This window comes from Pongo abelii, chromosome 11, assembly GCF_028885655.2.
Source record: "Pongo abelii isolate AG06213 chromosome 11, NHGRI_mPonAbe1-v2.0_pri, whole genome shotgun sequence".
Taxonomy (NCBI): Eukaryota; Metazoa; Chordata; class Mammalia; order Primates; family Hominidae; genus Pongo; species Pongo abelii.
Window position 1 is genome coordinate 133,522,109 of NC_071996.2, and position 18,853 is coordinate 133,540,961.

The window sequence follows — 18,853 nt, forward strand, 5'->3', positions numbered from 1 at the left end:
ATAATTTTGTGTTAAAACTCTTATTTTCATTGTACTTTGATTAATGTTTAATTATACATTTGACAAATTAAAATCTCAAACATTTATGCACTGTTCACAAATTTAAACTGTCTTAAACATATAAATTAAAGACATAAAACTTATACATCTAGCAAATTTAATTCTCTTAAATTTTTGTTTTGTTTTGTTTTGTTGAGACAGGATCTTGCTTTGTCACCCAGGCTAGAGTGCTGTTGCAGGAACACCACTCACTGCTGCCTTGACCTTCGGGGTTCAAGCAATCCCCTTGCCTCAGCCCCACTACAGGCTGGGACTACAGGCATGTGCTACCATGCCTCGCTAATTTTTGTATTTTTTGTGGAGATGGTATTTCGCCATGTTGCCCAGGCTGGTCTCAAACTCCTGATCTCAAGCAATCTACCCACCACAGCCTCCCAAAGTGCTGGGATTACAAGCATGAGCCACTATGCCCGGCCAAATTATTATTATTATTTTTTTTTGAAATGGAGTCTCACTCTGTTGCCCAGGTTGGAGTGCAGTTGTGCAGTCTCCACTGACTGCAACCTCTGACTCCCAGGTTCAAGTGATTCTTATGCCTCAGCCTCCCGAGTAGTTGGGATTACAGGCATGCACCACCGCATCTGACTAATTTTTGTATTTTTAGTAGAGATGGGGCTTCACCATGTTGGCCAGGCTGGTCTCGAACCCCAGACCTCAAGTGGGATCCCGCCACCTCGGCCTCTTAAAGGCATGAGCCACCACACCAGGCCCAAATTATCTTAAATTTATATACCCCTTATAAACTTGAGTAAATTTCTGTTAAGCATTTCAGTCTGTAATCACGAATTGAATATATTTAATTTTCTCAAGCATTACCAAAGCTAAAGATGCATAATTAGAATTCTACCAAGATCAAACAAAGTTTGTTTTTTTTTTTTGAGACAGCGTCACACTCTGTTGCCCAGGCTGGAGTGCAGTGGCACAATCAACAGCTCACTGTAACCTTGACTTCCCAGGCTCAAGCAATCCTCCCACCTCAGCCTCCCTAGTAGCTGGGACTATAGCTGGAGGCCACCACACTCACAAATAAAAAAAAAAAAAAAATTTTCAGACCAGGCACGGTGACTCACACCTGTAATCCCAGCACTTTGGGAGGCTGAAGCGGGTGGATCATGAGGCCAAGAGATTGAGACCATCCTGGCTAACGCAGTGAAACCCCATCTCTACTAAAAATACAAAAAATTAGCCGGGCATGATGGCACATGCCTGTAGTCCCAGCTACTCAGTAGGCTCAGACAGGAGAATCGCTTGAACCCAGGAGGTGGAGGTTGCAGTGAGCCAAGATCAGTCCACCACACTCCAGCCTGGGTGACAGAGACTCTGTCTCAGAAAAATAAAAAATAAAAATAAAATAAAATTGATAAATTGGACTTTGTCAAAATTAAAAACTTTTGCTCTGTGAAGACCCTGCTAAGAGATGGAACAGAATAGGAGAGAATATTTGTAAACCACCTATCTGACAGAGGATTAGTATTTACAATATATAAACAAACAATCTTGTTAGAAAATGGACAAAAGACATTAAGAGGTATTTCACCGAAGAGGATATATGAATGGCAGATAAATGCATGAAAAGATGTTCAACAATTAAAATCACAGTGAGACAGCACTACTCACCTATCAAAATGGCTAAAATAAAAAAGTGACACTACCAAATGCTGGTGAGGACCCAGAGAAGCTGGATCATTCATATACTGCTGATAGGAATGTAAAATGCCCATTACCATTTTAAGTGCCAACATTTTGACAGTGGCAAAAAAAACTACATATTCAGCTACCATATGGCCCAGCAGTTGCACTCCTGGGCATTTATCCCAGAGAAATGCAGACTTATATTCATATGAAAACCTACACACAAGTGTTTATAAAAACTTTATTTGGGGCCGGGCACGGTGGCTCGCACCTGTAATATCAACCCTTTGGAATGCTGAGGTGGGAGGACTGTTTGAGCCCAGGAGCTCAAGACCAGCCTGGGCAACATAGTGAGATGCTATCTCTATTTAAAGAAAAAATATATATATTTGTAATAGGCAGAAACTGGAAACAACTCAGAAACCTGAGCATCAAAGTAGCGGTTTGGAGGAAAATCCAGAAGCTAGAGAAGAGTGCACTTTTAACCTAGGCTGTAAGTAGTTATGGAAGGGCATAGCGTGAGCCTGACATGTTTACAGCATTCTCAGAGTCGAAATCAAAAGGAAGCCATCTCTATGTAATTGCAGCGCCAGCTTAAGAGCCCAGCACCTCATTCATTACTGTTACCACCAATGCTCTTGACATCACAGAGGACAATATTCCGTGTGAAACACTGCAGACACTCATTTAGGACATGATTCAGAACACTCAGATCCTGAAGATAGATAACTTTTAGGAGAACTTTTGTGTATTTATTCCACTTGTATTTTCCTTTTTTAGATATATTCACGGGTAATATAGATTTGTCATATTAAAATTAATATAATGTTACTATAACTTGTAAAATGAATGAATTAGTATAATTACTAACAATAATGTTCTAAAATACATGCCTAATGAAGAGTTAAAGAGCTCTTTCAGTAACTCTGAAATAACTGATGAAAAACCATTGTCTTAACTTCCTGGCTCCCCTCATAGTCCAAAATGGCTGCAGCAATTCCAGCAATCACATCAACACACAAAAATTGTCAGTGCCCCAAAAGGAGTTGTGTTTTATTGTGTCTCTTTTTACAAGTGGTAAAATCATGGCCGGGTGAGGTGGCTCATGCCTCTAATCTCAGCACTTTGGTAGGCCGAGGCAGGCAGATCACCTGAGGTCAGGAGTTTGAGACCAGCCTGGCCAACATGGTAAAACCCCGTCTGTACTAAAAATGTAAAAAATTAGCCAGGCGTGGTAGTGTGTGCCTGTGATCCCAGCTACTCGGGAGGCTGAGGCAAGAGAATTGCTTGAACCCGGGAGGTGGAGGTTGCAGTGAGCAGAGATCGCACCACTGAACTCCAGCCTGAGTGACAGAGCAAGACTCCATCTCAAAAAAAAAAAAAAAAAGAACAAACAAACAAACAAACAAAAGTGATAAAATCTTTCTCAGAGTCCCAGCAGACCTCTGGTATCTCATTGGCTAAAACTTTATCACATGCCTATGCCCATACCAATTGCTGGCAGAGGGAAAAAAAAAATCTACCCAGAAATGACTTAGACCAATCAGGGCTTGCCTCCTAGAGCTACTGATGAGGCCTATACTCTGAGCACAAGCTATGTGCAAAAGAGGATACTGGAGAAAAGGAAGGGCAGGTGGGCAAATGAATGCTGTGTGGCAAACAGCATCTGCCACAGATACCCAATCACATCCACTGTGTTTGAAGATGATTAATTTGACTTTTTTTTTTCTTGAGATAAGGTCTCATTTTTTCACCCATGCTAGAGTGCAGTGGTACAATCATGGCTCACCACGGCCTCAACCTCCTGGGCTCAAGTGATCCTCCCACCTCAGCACAGACACGCACCACCATGCCCAACTAATTTTTTTTGTTTTTAATTTTTTGTAGAGACAGGGCCTCACTGTGTTGACTAGGCTTGTTTTGAACTCCTGGGCCCAAGTGATCCTCCTGCCTTGGCCTTCCAAAGTGCTGGGATTTCAGACATGAGCCACTGCACCTGGCCCAAGTATCCAATTCTTTTTTTTTTTTTTGAGATGAAGTCTGGCTCTTGTCCCCCAGGCTGGAGTGCAATGACGCGATCTTGGCTCACTGCAACCTCTGCCTCCTGGGTTCAAGTGATTCTCCTACCTCAGCCTCCCAAGTAGCTGGGATTATAGGCTCCTGCCACCACGCCCAGCTAATTTTTGTATTTTTAGTAGAGAATGGGTTTCACCATGTTGGACAGGCCTGTCTCAATTGAACTCCTGACCTCAGGTGATCTGCCTGCCTCGGCCTCCCAAAGTGCTGGGATTACAGGCATGAGCCACCGTGCCTGGCCTACCAAGTACCCAATTTTTAACAATTCCTAGTAATTAGGAAAATCAAATACCAGGTACAACTGAAAGCTGAAATAATTATCTTTGAAGATTATGATTAGGAAAATAGATCTCAATGAAGTATATGTATGATTGAATACTATTAGACAGTTGACGAAAAAAATATGGTTCTGACCTCCTGGCTTTTGGGGCTGAATTTATTACTATAAATATGAAGGACTGACCAGTAAGTGACCAGCAAGTGAACAAAGAGAGAGAAGGAGGGAAGACCTGCCCCTATGGAGCATACTCTGTGTCTGGCATCGTGCGGGGCACTTTGGATATTCTTTCATGTCATCCCACCAAAATTCAGTGGGGTGAGTATCATCCCACTGCCTCAGCCTCCCAAAGTGGTTAAAGGTGTGATCCACCACACCCGGCTGGATTCTGATTTTTTATTATCATAATTCAGCTATGACAACCATCCTTATTAAAAAATATTGTGGCCAGGCGTGGTGGCTCACGCCTGTAATTCCAGCACTTTGGGAGGCTGAGGCAGGAGGATCATGAGGTCAGCAGTTCGAGACCAGCCTGGCCAACATGGTGAAACCCTGTCTCTACTAAAAATACAAAAATTAGCCAGGCGTGGTAGCGTGCGCCTGTAATCCCAGCTACTCGAGAGGTTGAGGTAGGAGAACAGCTTGAACCTGGGAGGCGGAGGTTGCAGTGAGCCGAGATCCTGCCACTGCACTCCAGCCTGGAACAGAGCAAGACTCTGTCTCAAAAAAAAAAAAAAAAAAAAAAAAATTGTGTACCTTGTCAATAAATTCCTTAGGAAAAACTCTTGCAAGTTGGATGTCTGGGTCAAAGGGCATGGATACCTGAAAGGCTTATGATAGCTATTGCCAAACCAGTTGACACTCCTCTCAACGATTTTTTTAAAGGGCTTCCATTTTTCCCTGTCCTCACCAATATAAGGTTTTATCTCTTAAAAAAATTACCAATTTGAGAAAAAATAAGTGTTAGAAAATATCTTATTATTGTGTTTGCTTTGGCAGCACACATACTAAAACTAGAACTATACAGGGAAGATTAGAATGGCCCCCGTGCAAGGATGACATGGAAATTCATGGAGTGTTCCATATTTTTAAAAAATGTCTTTAAAATTGTAGGCCAGGTGCGGTGGCTCATGCCTGTAATATCACCACTTTGGGAGGCCGAAGCGAGCGGATCATGAGGTCAGGAGTTCAAGACCAACCTTGCCAACATGGTGAAACCCCGTCTCTACTAAAAATACAAAAATTAGCTAGGTGCAGTGGCGGGCGCCCGTAATCCCAGCTACTCAGGAGGCTGAGGCAGGAGAATTGCTTGAACCCGGGAGGCAGAGGATGCAGAGAGCCGAGATCGCGCCACTGTACTCCAGCCTAGGGACAGAGCAAGACTCCATCTCAAAAAAAAAGAAAAAGTCTTTAAAATTTTAAATGTGTCTATTAGGCTGGGCACAGTGGCTCATGACTATAATCCCAGCACATTGGGAGGCTGAGGTGGGCAGATCACTTGAGCCCAGGAGTTTGAGACCAGCTTGGGCAACTTGATGAAACCCCATCACTACCAAAAAAAATACAAAAATTGCCGGGTGCGGTGGCTCACACCTGTAATCCCTGCACTTTGGGAGGCCGAGGCGGGCGGATCACGAGGTCAGGAGATCGAGACCATCCTGGCTAACACGGTGAAACCCTGTCTCTACTAAAAATACAAAATTAGCCGGGTGTGGTGGTGGGCACCTGTAGTCCCAGCTACTTGGGAGGCTGAGGCAGGAGAATGGCACGAACCCAGGAGGCAGAGCTTGCAGTGAGCCGAGATCGCACCACTGCACTCCAACTGCACTCCAGCCTGGGCGACAGAGCAAGACTCCGTCTCAAAAATAAAAAAATTAGCTTTGGGGTGGTGGCACGCGCCTGTGGTCCCAGCTACTCAGGAGGCTGAGATGAGAGAATCACTTGAGTCCAGGAAGTCGAGGCTGCAGTGAGCTGGGGTCCTACCACTGCACTCCAGCCTGGGTGACAGAACAAGACCCTGTTTCAAAAAAAAAAGGGAGAAGAAAATAGCTATTAATTCTGTTTTAATAAGTACAACACATGGAACATAATTGAATCTTGCAGTTAAGTTGTGATTGTGAACATTAGTTTTCTGTGTACTGCTCTGTAGAGTGGTCTGATGGGTTGTAGTGTGAAGGTTATACATTAAAAAAAAGCGTCAGGCCTCCAAAGGAACTCTGTGTTTATGAGTTAGCAGTGAGGAGACTTGGATTCTGGTCCTAGCTAGCCGTGTTTCCTTAAGTAAGTGTTATATTCTTGGTAATTTACTTTAAATACCTCGGAGGGGCCAGTGGGAAGCTTATCTGTTGTGTGCGACTTAACTTGAATGTGTGCCATGGACAGCGTCTCTCCAGTGGCCATTGTGGCAAGCACTGCAAATGTTGCTTTCTAAATCAGTATCAGAGGGTTCATTAGTTAGTATAAGGAATGTCGAAATAATTTTTCCTTGATGAAATTAATGATATGCAAGATATGAGGCCAACAGATTGTACAGGCATCTCTCTGCCTTTTTATGAACAAGTTAAGAGACAAGCCCAGCAATGTAACATTTCTGGAGCAGTGCCCTGGGCTCGATCTCCATTTGTTCCGGAATCCCCCACTCAACCAAGGAGTTTGTTGCTTGATCTGGCTGGAAGGATCACTGACTGTCATTATAACATAGGGGCCTTGCCTATTAATATTAAATAATGTTTAATGGAAAAGAAACTTGCAGTGCAGAGAGATTGTCCAGGCCTGTGTTGCTGTAAAATGCATGCCGTTTCTACAGCAGTGCTTGATACCCCTCTGTTGTTAATTGAATTGTGTCCCTGCCAAATTCTAATGTTGAAGCTGTATCCCCCAATGTGACTGTATTTCCCATCTTTCTCCTCCTAGCCTTCATTGAAATGCAGGCATAATTTGGTCTGTTTCTCAAATCGGTGGAAGTTTTGTCATCTTAATTACCTACCCAGCTCTATTACAGGTTTAAAAACATAATATATGTTTCAAGGGGCTTCTCATCAGGCCCATTAGTTGACACTGCCATGAAATCAACACAGCCTTTAAGTGCAGTCCATAACCATGGAAATGAAGTTTGCTTCAGATAAACCAAAATTCTCAGAGAAGACAAATCTGCTATCAGCAGATCCATTACCAAGAAGTGTCCTGTGTAATGACACTTTTTCATGCATCAAACTAAGCATAATGATGCTTTCCCTATCTCTGGCCATGTAACTGTTGCTCTCTGTGGGAAAATTATCCACTCATCTTGTCTGTCCCTGTAGACGGTGAAGGAAGGAGGAGAGCTGAGCAATTTGTTTGGAATTAGCTCCCCAAATTATGGAGTGTTTATTCTCAGACATCTTCCGGAAACAGATAACCATTTGGCTCCGGGTGATTTTAACATCAGTTGACCTGATGGATTTTTTTTTTTTTTTTTTTTGAGACAGGGTCTCTGTCACCCAGGCTGTAGTACAGTGGTGTGATCCTCCCACCTCAGCCTCACAAGTAGTGGGGACTACAGAGCACACCACAATGCCCAGCTCATTTAAAAAAATTTTTTGTAGAGACGGGGTCTCACTATGTTGCCCACGCTGATCTAGAACTCTCAGGCTCAAGCAATCCTCCCACCTCAACCTCCCAAAGTGTTGGGATTACAGACGTGAGCCACTATGCCCAGCCTTTGACCTGATCTATTTTATTTTATTTTTTTTTTGGTGGGGGGGCAGGCGGGGGATGGAGTTCCACTCTTGTTACCCAGGCTGGAGTGCAGTGGCGCGATCTCGGCTCACTGCAACCTCCGTCTCTAGGGTTGAAGCAATTCTCCTGCCTCGGCCTCCCGAGTAGCTCAAGTGATCCACCCACCTCGGCCTCCCAAAGTGCTGGGATTGCGAGTGTGAGCCACTGCACCTGGCCGACCGGATCGATTTTAAAGGTTCCTTCTAGCACTATGGTTTTGTGATTTTAATCTCTAAGGAAAATGTTCTTTGATGCCCAGAGGTTAATTCTAATTTGATGTGATGCCAGACTGCAAAGTTATAGCTAATGTTGGACACATAGCCTTACGCGAATTTTCAAAACCCCAAACGTAATGTAACTGTTAGTATTGAAATCAATTTAAATTCATATCACTTTGTATTTAATTATAGGTAATCTATAGATGGTGGAAGATCTCTCTAAGGAGTGAGTATCGATCAACAAAACCTGGAGAAGCAAAAGAAACCCATGAAGACTTCCTAGAGAATTCACATCTTCAAGGTAAGGAAGGGAACATATTATATACCCCTGTTAAGTTCTCATTAATTAGTGGTAGATTTTGTTAAAGAAGTTTCAAATATATTTTCACTTGAAATATTGATATGCAGTTATGTACTTACATATACAATGTTAGATTCTTAAAAACCAGAAAACTGTTATTTTTTTCTCTTGGAAAACATATTAGCGTTTGGCCGGGCGTGGTGGCTCACACCTGTAATCCCAACACTTTGAGAGGCTGAGGCGGGTGGATCACAAGGTCAGGAGTTCGAGACCAGCCTGGCCAAGATGGTGAAACCCTGTCTCTACTAAAAATACAAAAATTAGCCGGGCATGTTGGCACACGCCTGTTATCCTAGCTACTCAGGAGGCTGAAGCAGGAGAATCACTTGAACCCAGGAGGCAGAGGTTGCAGTGAGCTGAGATCAGACCATTGCACTCCAGCCTGGGCAACAAGAACAAAACTCTGTCTTAAAAAAAAAAAAGATCCTAGGTTAACATGTGGACTCCATTAATGAAGGTAAAATCAAGTAAATATAGTTTTATGCTATAATATTTATGAATTGGGCAGTGGCAAAAAACCAAGTGGTTTGGGCTTTACTGGGAAGGGTTTGAGGGGAAACTTTTATATGGTGTTTTCTGAAGGAAGACAAAATATTTGATTGGTTAGAGTGGAAATTCCCTGGTTAGAGGTTAGTTGGCAGTTTCTGACTGGTAAAGTCTCTAGTTAGAGGTTAGTTGGCGGTTTCTGACTGGGTAAGCAGAAATTTCCTTTTCCTATGCTACTATATTTAAAAACTATATTTTAAAAACTCTTTTTTAATTAAAAAAAAATTTTGTAGAGCCAGGGTCTCATTATGTTGCTCAGGCTGTTCTTGAACTCCTGGCCTCGAGTGATCCTCCCACCTCAGCCTCCCAAAGTGCTGGATTACAGGCGTGAGCCACTGCCCCTGGCCCAACCATCTGTTCTGAGTTGGGTTTCAGTTTGCTTACATAAGAACTCAGGACACTGGAGACATCTAAGCCCAATTGTTTCCCAATTAATTATTTTAACACTTCTGAATATGAAAAATTCAAACATAAAAAGCAGACAGAATGGTTTTTGTTTTTTTTTTTTTTTTGAGGCAGAGTTTCACTCTTGTTGCCCATGCTGGAATGCAGTGGCGTGATTTCGGCTCACTGCAACCTCCGCCTCCCAGGTTCAAGTAATTCTTGTGCCTCAGCCTCCTGAGTAGCTGGGATTACAGGTGTACACCACCACGCCAGACTAATTTTGTATTTTCAGTAGAGATGGGGTTTCACCATGTTGGCCAGGCTGATCTCGAACTCCTGACCTCAGGTGATCCACCCGCCTCGGCCTCCCCAAGTGCTGGGATTACAGGCATGAGCTACCATGCCCAGCCAGAATGGTTTTGAACTAACTCCCATGTACTCATGACCCAGCTTCAGCAATACTCAAAATGTGACACAAACCTATAGATGAAACCCACTGTTCCTGCTGGATTATTGTGAAGCAAATCCCAATTGTTATGTCATTTAATCTTAATCTACTTTAGAATGTGTCTCTCAAGGGACTCTCTTTGACTAAACTCTTCAATAATTACTCCTTAAAAATAAAAATTTGCCAGGTGCAGTTGTTCATACCTGTAATCCTTGCACTTTGGGAGGCCGTTGTGGAAGGATTAGTTGGGCCCAGGAGTTCAAGACCAGCCTTGGCAACAGAGTGAGACCTGGTCTCCACAAAAACAAAACGAAAACAACAACAAAAAAACCATTTTAATTAGCTAGGTGTGATGACATGTGCCTGTAGTCCCAGCTAATCAGGAGGCTGAGGTGGGAGGATTGCTTGAGCCCAGGTAGTTGAGGCTCCAGTGAGCCCTGATCATGCCACTGCAGTCCAGCCTGGGCAACAGAGCAAGAATGTCTCAAAAATAATAATAATAGCTGGGCACGGTGGCTCACGCCTGTAATCCCAGCACTTTGGAAGGCCAAGGTGGGCAGATCACCTGAAGTCAGGAGTTCAAGACCAGCCTGGCCAAGACGATGAAACCCCGTCTCTACTAAAAATACAAAAAATTAGCTGGGTGTGGTGGTGGTGGGTGCCTGTAATCCTAGCTACTCAGGAGGCTGAGGCAGGATAATTGCTTGAACCCAGGAGGTGGAGGTTGCAGTGAGCCGAGGTCACGCCATTGCACTCCAGCCTGGGCAACAAGAGCGAAACTGCATCTCAAAAAAAAATAATAATAATAATAATAGTAATATTTTAAGACTAGAAGACACCTTAGAGATTCTTATTATAGTTAACAATGTTATTTCTATTAATATCAATAATACTTTCACTCTCATTTTATTGTTATAATATCCTTGTGAAATAAATATTATTGCCATGAGATTCAGAAAGGAGGATCTTACAGCTAAACACTGACATTGCCAGGACTAAGCATTGAAACTCAAAAAAATCAAGCATGATAATCTCATTTAGAAGGCAAACTCTGAGTGGATCTTTGATAATCAACACTCTTTAAAAAATTCCATTATTTAGGCCAAGCGCAGTGGCTCAAGCCTGTAATCCCAGCACTTTGGGAGGCCGAGGTGGGTGGATCACCTGAGGTCAGGAGTTTGAGACCAGCCTGGCCAACATGGTGAAACCCCGTCTCTACTAAAAATATAAAAATTAGCCAGGTGTGGGGGCGGGCACCTGTAATCCCTACTGCTTGGGAGGCTGAGGATTGCTTGAACCTGGGAGGTGGAGGTTGAAGTGAGCAGAGATCATGCCACTGCATTCCAACCTGGGCAACAGAGTGAGACTCTGTCTCAAAAAAAAAAAAAAAATCCATTATTTAACAATAATAGTATGCAATAGGCCAGGTGTGGTGGTTCACACTTGTCATTCTAGCACTTTGGGAGGCTGAAGTGGGAGGATTTCTTGAGCCCAGGAGTTTAAGACCAGCCTGGGCAACATGGCAAGACTCCATATAAATATATATAGTGTGTGTGTATATATATATGTATGTGGTAGTTTTGTTTTATGTATGTGTGTATATATATATATATATATAAATGTGATAGTTTGTTGTTGTTTTTTGTTTTGTTTAGAGAGGGAAGGTTTTGTTTTGTTTCGCTTTCTTAAATAGTTAAAAGTTGGTCTGGGTGCAGTAGCTCATACCTATAATCCCAGCACTTTGGGAGGCAGACGCAGGTGGATCACCAGAGGTCAGGTGTTTGAGACCAGCTTGGCCAACATGGTGAAACCCTGTCTGTACTAAAAGTACAAAAATGAGCCGGGTGTGGTTGTGCAAGCCTGTAATCCCAGCTACTCGGAAAGCTGAGGCAGGAGAGTCACTTGAACCCGGGAGGCGGAGTTAAAAAAAAAAAAAGTCTGCTGGATTGAGTGGTTCACTCTCTTACCATCAGTATGCAATATCATTAACTCCTTTATGGCAAATATTTATAAAATTCATCGTTGGCTTAAGAACAACCATGTTGTCAAATAATGAAAAAGAGAAGAAAATTTAACTGAGATTAGAAGAAAAAAAAAAGAACAATCATATTGGCGGAAGACTATTTACTTTTGATTGAATTTCAATCAGCCCAGGCATGCCTAACTTCTTTAATTGTGGACCACACATGTTTCTATGCAGCTCACTATAAAGTAAACTTCCATAAAACACATTTCATTTCCAAGTTAAGATTCGTTTTTTTTGTTTTTTGTTTTTTTGAGACAGAGTCTTGCTCTGTCGCCTAAGCTGGACGGCAGTGGCACGATCCCAGCTCACTGCAACCTCCACCTCCCAAGTTCAAGCAGTTCTCATGCTGCAGAGCCCCCACCCCCTGCCCCTGAATAGCTGGGACTACAGGCACACACCACCACACCTGGCTAATTTTTGTATTTTTAGTAGAGATGAGGTTTCACCATGTTGGCCAGACTGGTCTCGAACTCCTGGCCTCAAGTGATCTGGCTGCCTCGGCCTCCCAAAGTGCCGGGGATTATAGACATGAGCCACAGCGCCCTGCCTCCATTTTATTTTCTAACCACTGTAGGACCTTCCCCAGAGCTATATGTCTAGTGAATGCTGCATTGTTCTTTGAGACCATGTGGTTTTCTGATTGTCTTCCACAAAAACCTGGAGATGGGGATTTGGGCCAGAGGTTGGAGTCAAAAGCCTTCCACTGCCTTCTGAGTGCTGGCTTACTTGCAGACCTCACCAGTCTCTTGCCTGCTCCAGGCACCTTCCAAGCCCTGCCCTTGATAAGATATTAGGGGGAGGGGTCAAGCTCCTGATAAGATACTGGGGGAGGGGATTCACTTCAGGATAACTACTTGAGGGGTTCTGATACTGGAAGAGAAAAGGCAATATAGCGAAGGTTTTATGAGTCTGACAGCAGGCCTGCCTCCCTGCTAGCTCTGTTCCTGCTGGACAGCAGGAGAGTTGAGGGATTCAGCCAAGGCATGTACTAACCAGGCTTTTTAAATGGTAGTTTACAGAGCTGCAGTCTCGGGGCTTGCCAGGTGGTTTCCCGCCAGCAGCAGCACTGTGATACCAAATTAAATCAGCCCGGCAAGTTCAAAGGCTCCTGTGTCTCTAAGGGGAAAACTCCAAACCATGGTGTTGGTAGTCTCTGTACACCCCCTTCTTAGAGAATCCTTCAGGAAGTCCTCTGTCTTTAGAGGAAGGAGGAGGGTTCATGGTAGCACAGACTCAGTAAGCTGGCGTTGAAATCTCTGTCCTGCCACCAGCCCTCTGTGTGATCACAGCTGATTGCTCCTCCCCTCTGTGAGTCAGTTTCCTCATCCTTAACTGGAGATAATGGTTACTCCATGTAGCCATGGTGCGCATTCAGTGGCCTGATACAAAGTCAGGCGCAGTGGCTCACGCCTGTAATCCCAACTACTTGGGAGGCTGAAGTGAGAGGATCACTAGAGGCTGGAAGTTTGAGACCGGCCTGGGTAACATAGTGAGACCCCCCCATCTCTAAAAAAAACTTTAACAAAATGAAAAGCAAGACAAAATACCTGATACATGAACAGATTTTTTTTTTTGAGACAGGGTCTCACTCTGCTGCCTAGGCTGGAGTGCAGTAGCACGATCACACTCACTGCAACTTTCACTTGCCAGGCTTAAGCAGATCACTTGAAGCCAGGAGTTCGAGACCAACCTGGCAAACATGGCAAAACCCTGTCTCTAAAAAAAATACAAAAATTGGCTGGGCGTGGTGGTGCCTGCCTGCCCAGTTACTCAGGAGGCTGAGGTGGAAGGATCACCGGAGCCTGGGAGGTCCAGGCTGTAGTGTGCTGTGATTGTGCCACTACACTCCAACCTGGGTGACAGAATGAGACCCTGTCTCAAAAAAAAAAACAAAAAAAAAAAAACCAAAGAAAAAGGAAAAGAAGAGAAAAAAAAATTCCCAGCATGTCCTTATGGTTTGCTGTTGTATTAGTCTGTTCTCACATTGCTATAAGGAAATACCTGAGAATGGATAATTTATAAAGAAAGGAGGTTTAATTGGTTCATGGTTTTGCAGACTGTACAGAAAGCATAGCAGCTTGTGTTTGGGGAGGCCCCAAGAAGCTTCCAGTCATGGTGGAAGGCAAAGAGGGAGCAGGTGTCTTACATGGCAGGAGCAGGAGCAAGAGAGTGACAGGGTGAGGTGCCACACACTTGTGTTTGGTTTTTTTTGTTTGTTTGTTTGTTTTTGAGAGACCTAGCCTCACTCTGTTGCCCAGGCTGGAGTGGAGTGGGGCCATCCTGGCTCACTGCAACTTCCACCTCCCAGGCTCAAGTGATCTTCCCACCTCAGCCTCCTAAGTAGCTGGGACTACAAGCATGTGCCACCATGCCTGGCTAATTTTTTTGTATTTTTTGTAGAGATGGGGTTTCACCCTGTTGTCCAGGCTGCTCTCAAACTCCTGAGCTCAAGCAGTCTGCCTGCCTTGACATCCTGTAGTGCTGGGATTACATGCGTGGGCCACTGTGCCCAGCCTCCTTCCTCTATCTGCAAAGCCAACAATGGCAGGTCTTGTCTTTCTCACGAGGCATCACTCTCACCTTGCCTCTGTGGTCATGTCTCCTTCTCCGACTATGACTCTTCTGCCTTCGTCTTTCCCTTATAAGGAACTTTGTGATGACATTAGGCTCACCAGATAATCCAGGATTATCTCCCATCTCAAGATCCTTAATTTGGATGGGCACAGTGGCTTACACCAGTAATCCTAGCACTTTGGGAGGCTGAGGTGGGTGGATCACTTGAGGTTAGGAGTTTGAGACCAGCCTGGCCAATATGGTGAAACCTCGTCTCTACTAAAAATACAAAATTTAGCCAGGCATGGTGGTGGGCACCTGTAATCCCAGCTACTTGGGAGGCTGAGGGAGGAGAATCGCTTGAACCTGGGAGGCAGAAGTTGCAGTGACCCGAGACAGAGCAAGAGCTTGTCTCAAAAAAAAAAAAAAAATCCTTAATTTAATCACATCTGCACAGTTACTTTAGCCATGTGAGGGCCCATATTCACAAGGTCTGGAGGACATGGACATCTTTGGGGACGGGCATTATTATGTCTACCACGGTGATTTATATTACTAAATTGCAAAATCAAAAACGTTGCTGAATTTTTTTTCCAGATTTGCATTTTTATTTTATTTATTTTTGAGACAGGATCTCACTCTGTTGCCCAGGCTGGAGTGCAGTAGCGCAATCACAGCTCGCTGCAGCCTCCATCTCTTGGGCTCAAACAATCCTCCCGCCGGGCGTGGTGGCTCATGCGTGTAATCCCAGCACTTTGGGAAGCCGAGGCAGGTGGATCACTTGTGGCCGGGAGTTCGAGACCAGCCTGACCAACATGGAGAGACCCTGTCACTACTAAAAATACAAAATTAGCCAAGCGTGTTGGCATATGCCTGTAATCCCAGCTACTCGGGAGGCTGAAGCAGGAGAATCGCTTGAACCCAGGAGGCAGAGGTTGCAGTGAGCCAAGATCGTACCATTGCACTCCAGCCTGGGCAACAAGAGCAAAACTCCATCTCAAAAAAAAACAAAAACAAAAACAAGCAAACAAAACAATCCTCCCACCTCAGCCTCCTGAGTAGCTGGGACTGCAGGTGCACACCACCATGCCCAGCCAATTTAAATTTTTTTTTATTTTGTAGTAGAGATGAGGTCTTGCTATGTTGCCCAGGCTGGTCCCAAACTCCTGAGCTCAAGCAATCCTCCCTGCCTTGGCATCCCAAAGTGCTGGGATTACAGGTATGAGCCACCCAGCCTGGCCCAGGTTTGCATTTTTAAGAGTCAAAACTGTCATGTTTGTTATTTTAAACATTACTCTTAACACTACCAAGTATAGAGAACTGTTAGCATGTGAATAAGAGTGTTGCTTAATACAGACTACCTCCATTCAAATCCTGGCCCTAAACCCACTAGGTATGTGACCTTAACCAAATTATTTAATCTTTCTAGGTCTCAGTTCCCTCAACTGCTGATAATGGGAATAATAATGGCATCTATCTCACAGGATCCTTATGAGGATTAATTGAATGAAGTGCTTAGAATTTGCCTGGCACATAATAAGTACTCAAAAAATTCTAGCTGTTGGATTTTTTAATATTTAAAAAGTGAAAATTATTTCTCTCCTCCAAGCTCCATTCCCCAGAGACAACCATTCCAAATAGTTTCACTTGTATTTGAATTCTTACTGTTTGAATTGTATATATGTTTATAAAAATAAAATCAGGCTGAGCGCGGTGGCTTACACCTGTAATCCCAGCACTTTGGGAGACCGAGGTGGGCGGATCATGAGGTCAAGAGATGGAGACCATCCTGGCCAACATGGTGAAACCCTGTCTCTACTAAAAATATAAAAATCAGCTAGGCGTGGTGGCGTGCGCCTGTAGTCCCAGTTACTCAGGAGGCTGAAGCAGGAGAATTGCTTGAACCCGGGAGGTGGAGGTTGCAGTGAGCCAAGATCATGCCACTGCACTCCAGCCTGGCAACAGAGCGAGACTCCATCTCAAAAAAAAAAAAAAAAAATCAATTTCATCTTTAGGTTTTTAACTTGTTTTTGCTCTTCATATATTATGATTATTTTTCTGTTTGTGTACATAAAGTCCCCTGTTCTTTTACAAGGATGTATGGTATTCTGTGGGTCCAAATACACAATCCTCAATTGATGGGCATTTTCGGATGGTTTCCAGGTTTTGCTGTTCTCACTGAAGCCTTTAGGTACATGTTGGGACATCTATATCTTCACACTTAACATGAGAATGTCAGTGACATGGATTGCTACAGGTGGAATTGCTATATCCGAAGAGATATACCTTATAAACTTTGATAGATTTTATCTGAGGGGTGCATTCTTGAAAATCTTGGAAAATTCAAGGTTAAGGTGACCAAGGATGGTCTTTCTGTGAACTGGCTCGCGTGGCACTGCCATAGGATGCAGCGCAAATGGCATGTGCAACACATTTGACCTTAATAATTATGCCAACTTTATAATTATGCTACTCTTGAAAGAATTTTAAGTTGTGTGATTTACATTATTTTAACATTTGCACCTAAAATGAGACTTCATTAATATTTTGATGTCACAATATTTCAATTTAGAGTAATTTAAAATTTGCATAAAATACCAGTTACTTTCTTATCCTCACAAATTGCCCTCCAAAAAACTGCTGTGTTAATTATACTCCATCCAATAGGAGGTAGGTGTTTTCTTACCTTTTTTGCCATCATGCCTTGTTCCATAATCCATTTTCTCTAGGTTTTTTTTTAGGCTTATACGTCAGCCTTTAACTTGGGCCTTTATTTTCTCATTCCTAACTAACACCTCTTACAGCACTCCTCCCCACCTTGCTGCCCTCTCTGATCAGCTGCCCCTTGTCTTCAGCCTTGATTTCTAGCTTCTGCATACCTTGGGTTGGGTTCTGCAAGTGGAGGGTGAGGTGGGAGAGTGCAGGAAGTAGAAGCGTGGGAGGCTGGCTCTGGGCTGCAGAGCAGAGAAGGCAAATCCAAATAAAATCTTGCATTTTGTCATTTATTATTAACTGATGTTTTAAGATTAAAAATTGAATTAATGTACATAGTAAAACAAAAGTTAAATCAGTTTGAAAAGTTTTAGGTTAAGCACTGTGGCTCATGCCTGTAATCCCAGGACTTTGGGAGGCAAAGGTGGGAGGACAGCCTGAGCCCAGGAGTTCGAGACCAGCCTAGGCAACATAGTGAGACACTGTCTATACAAAAAATAAAAAAAATAGCTGGGCATGGTGGCATATGCCTGTAGTCCCAGCTACTTGGGAGTCTGAGGTGGGAGGATGGCTTGAGCTAGGAGGTCAAAGCTGCAGCTAGCCATGATTGCGCCACTATACTCCAGGCTGGGGGACAGAATGAGACCCTGTCTCAAAATAAATAAATAAATACAATAAAAATAAAAGGTTTTAGCATGAAAATAAGTCTCCCTCTGACCCTGTGTTTCTAGTTCCAGTGACAACCATCATTAGGAGTTTCTGTTATATCCTTATAAAAATGGTTTATGCATACATACAAGAATATGTTATATATTAACACAAAAAGGACTGGGCACAGTAGCTCACACCTGTAATCTGAGGACTTTGGGAGGCTGAAGCTGAAGGATCACTTGAGCCCAAGCAGTTCACGACCAACCTGGGCAATGTGATGAAACCCTGTCTGTATAAAAAATGCAAAAATTAACTGGGTGTGGATTCACGTTCACCTGTGGTCCCATCTACTGGGGAGGCTGAAGTGGGAGGATCACTTGTATATAAGAGGTCACGGCTGCTGTGATTGTGCCACTACACTCCAGTATGGGCAACAGAGCGAGACCCTATCTTAAAATAAATAAATAAATAAAATAAAATAAGAATTATTATTATTTTTTTTTGGAGACAGAGTCTCCCGCTGTAGCCCAGGCTGGAGTGCAGTGGTGCCATCTCGGCTCACCACAGCCTCTGCCTCCTGGGTTCAAGCAATTCTCCTGCCTCAGCCTCCCGAGTAGCTGGGACTACAGGCACCCACCACCATGCCCAGCTAATTTTTGTATTTTTAGTAGAGACAAGGTTTCACTATGTTGGCCAGGCTGGTCTCGATCTCCTGACCTCAGGTGATCCACCCACCTCAGCCTCCCAAAATTCTGGGATTATAGGTGTGAGCCACCGCAGCTGGCCAAAAAGAAGAATCTTATGCATTGTATCCTGTAGCTTGCTCTTTAAAAGTTTTCAAATTCAGAAATATTTTAAACCTACAGAAAAGAACATTACAGAGACTCTGGCTAGGCACAGTGGCTCACACCTGTAATCCCAGCACTTTGGGAGGCCAAGGTGGGCAGATCATTTGAGGTCAGGAGTTCAAGACCAGCCTGGCCAACATGGTGAGACCCATCTCTACTAAAAATATAAAAAATTAGCCAGGCATGTTGGTGCACACCTGTAATCCCAGCTACTTGGGAGGCTGAGTCGTTTGAACCCAGGAGACAGAGGCTGCAGTGAGCCGAGATTGTGGCCATTGCACTCCAGCCTGGGCAACAGAGCAAGA

General features: G+C 43.7%; 1 protein-coding gene and 1 non-coding gene across 3 annotated transcripts in view; both read left to right on the top strand.

Moving 5' to 3' along the window:
• FBXO36 (F-box protein 36) overlaps nucleotides 1-18,853 on the top strand; it is a 104,245-nt gene that overhangs the window by 47,996 nt on the left and 37,396 nt on the right. For both annotated transcript variants that reach the window (XM_054548803.2, NM_001134074.1), the window contains 1 exon segment: nucleotides 8,212-8,320. In XM_054548803.2, the coding sequence (XP_054404778.1) occupies nucleotides 8,212-8,320 (109 nt within the window).
• LOC112132416 (U6 spliceosomal RNA) lies at nucleotides 5,029-5,135 on the top strand. Its single transcript, XR_002914189.1, has one exon. It is a non-coding gene; the product is annotated as a U6 spliceosomal RNA (small nuclear RNA).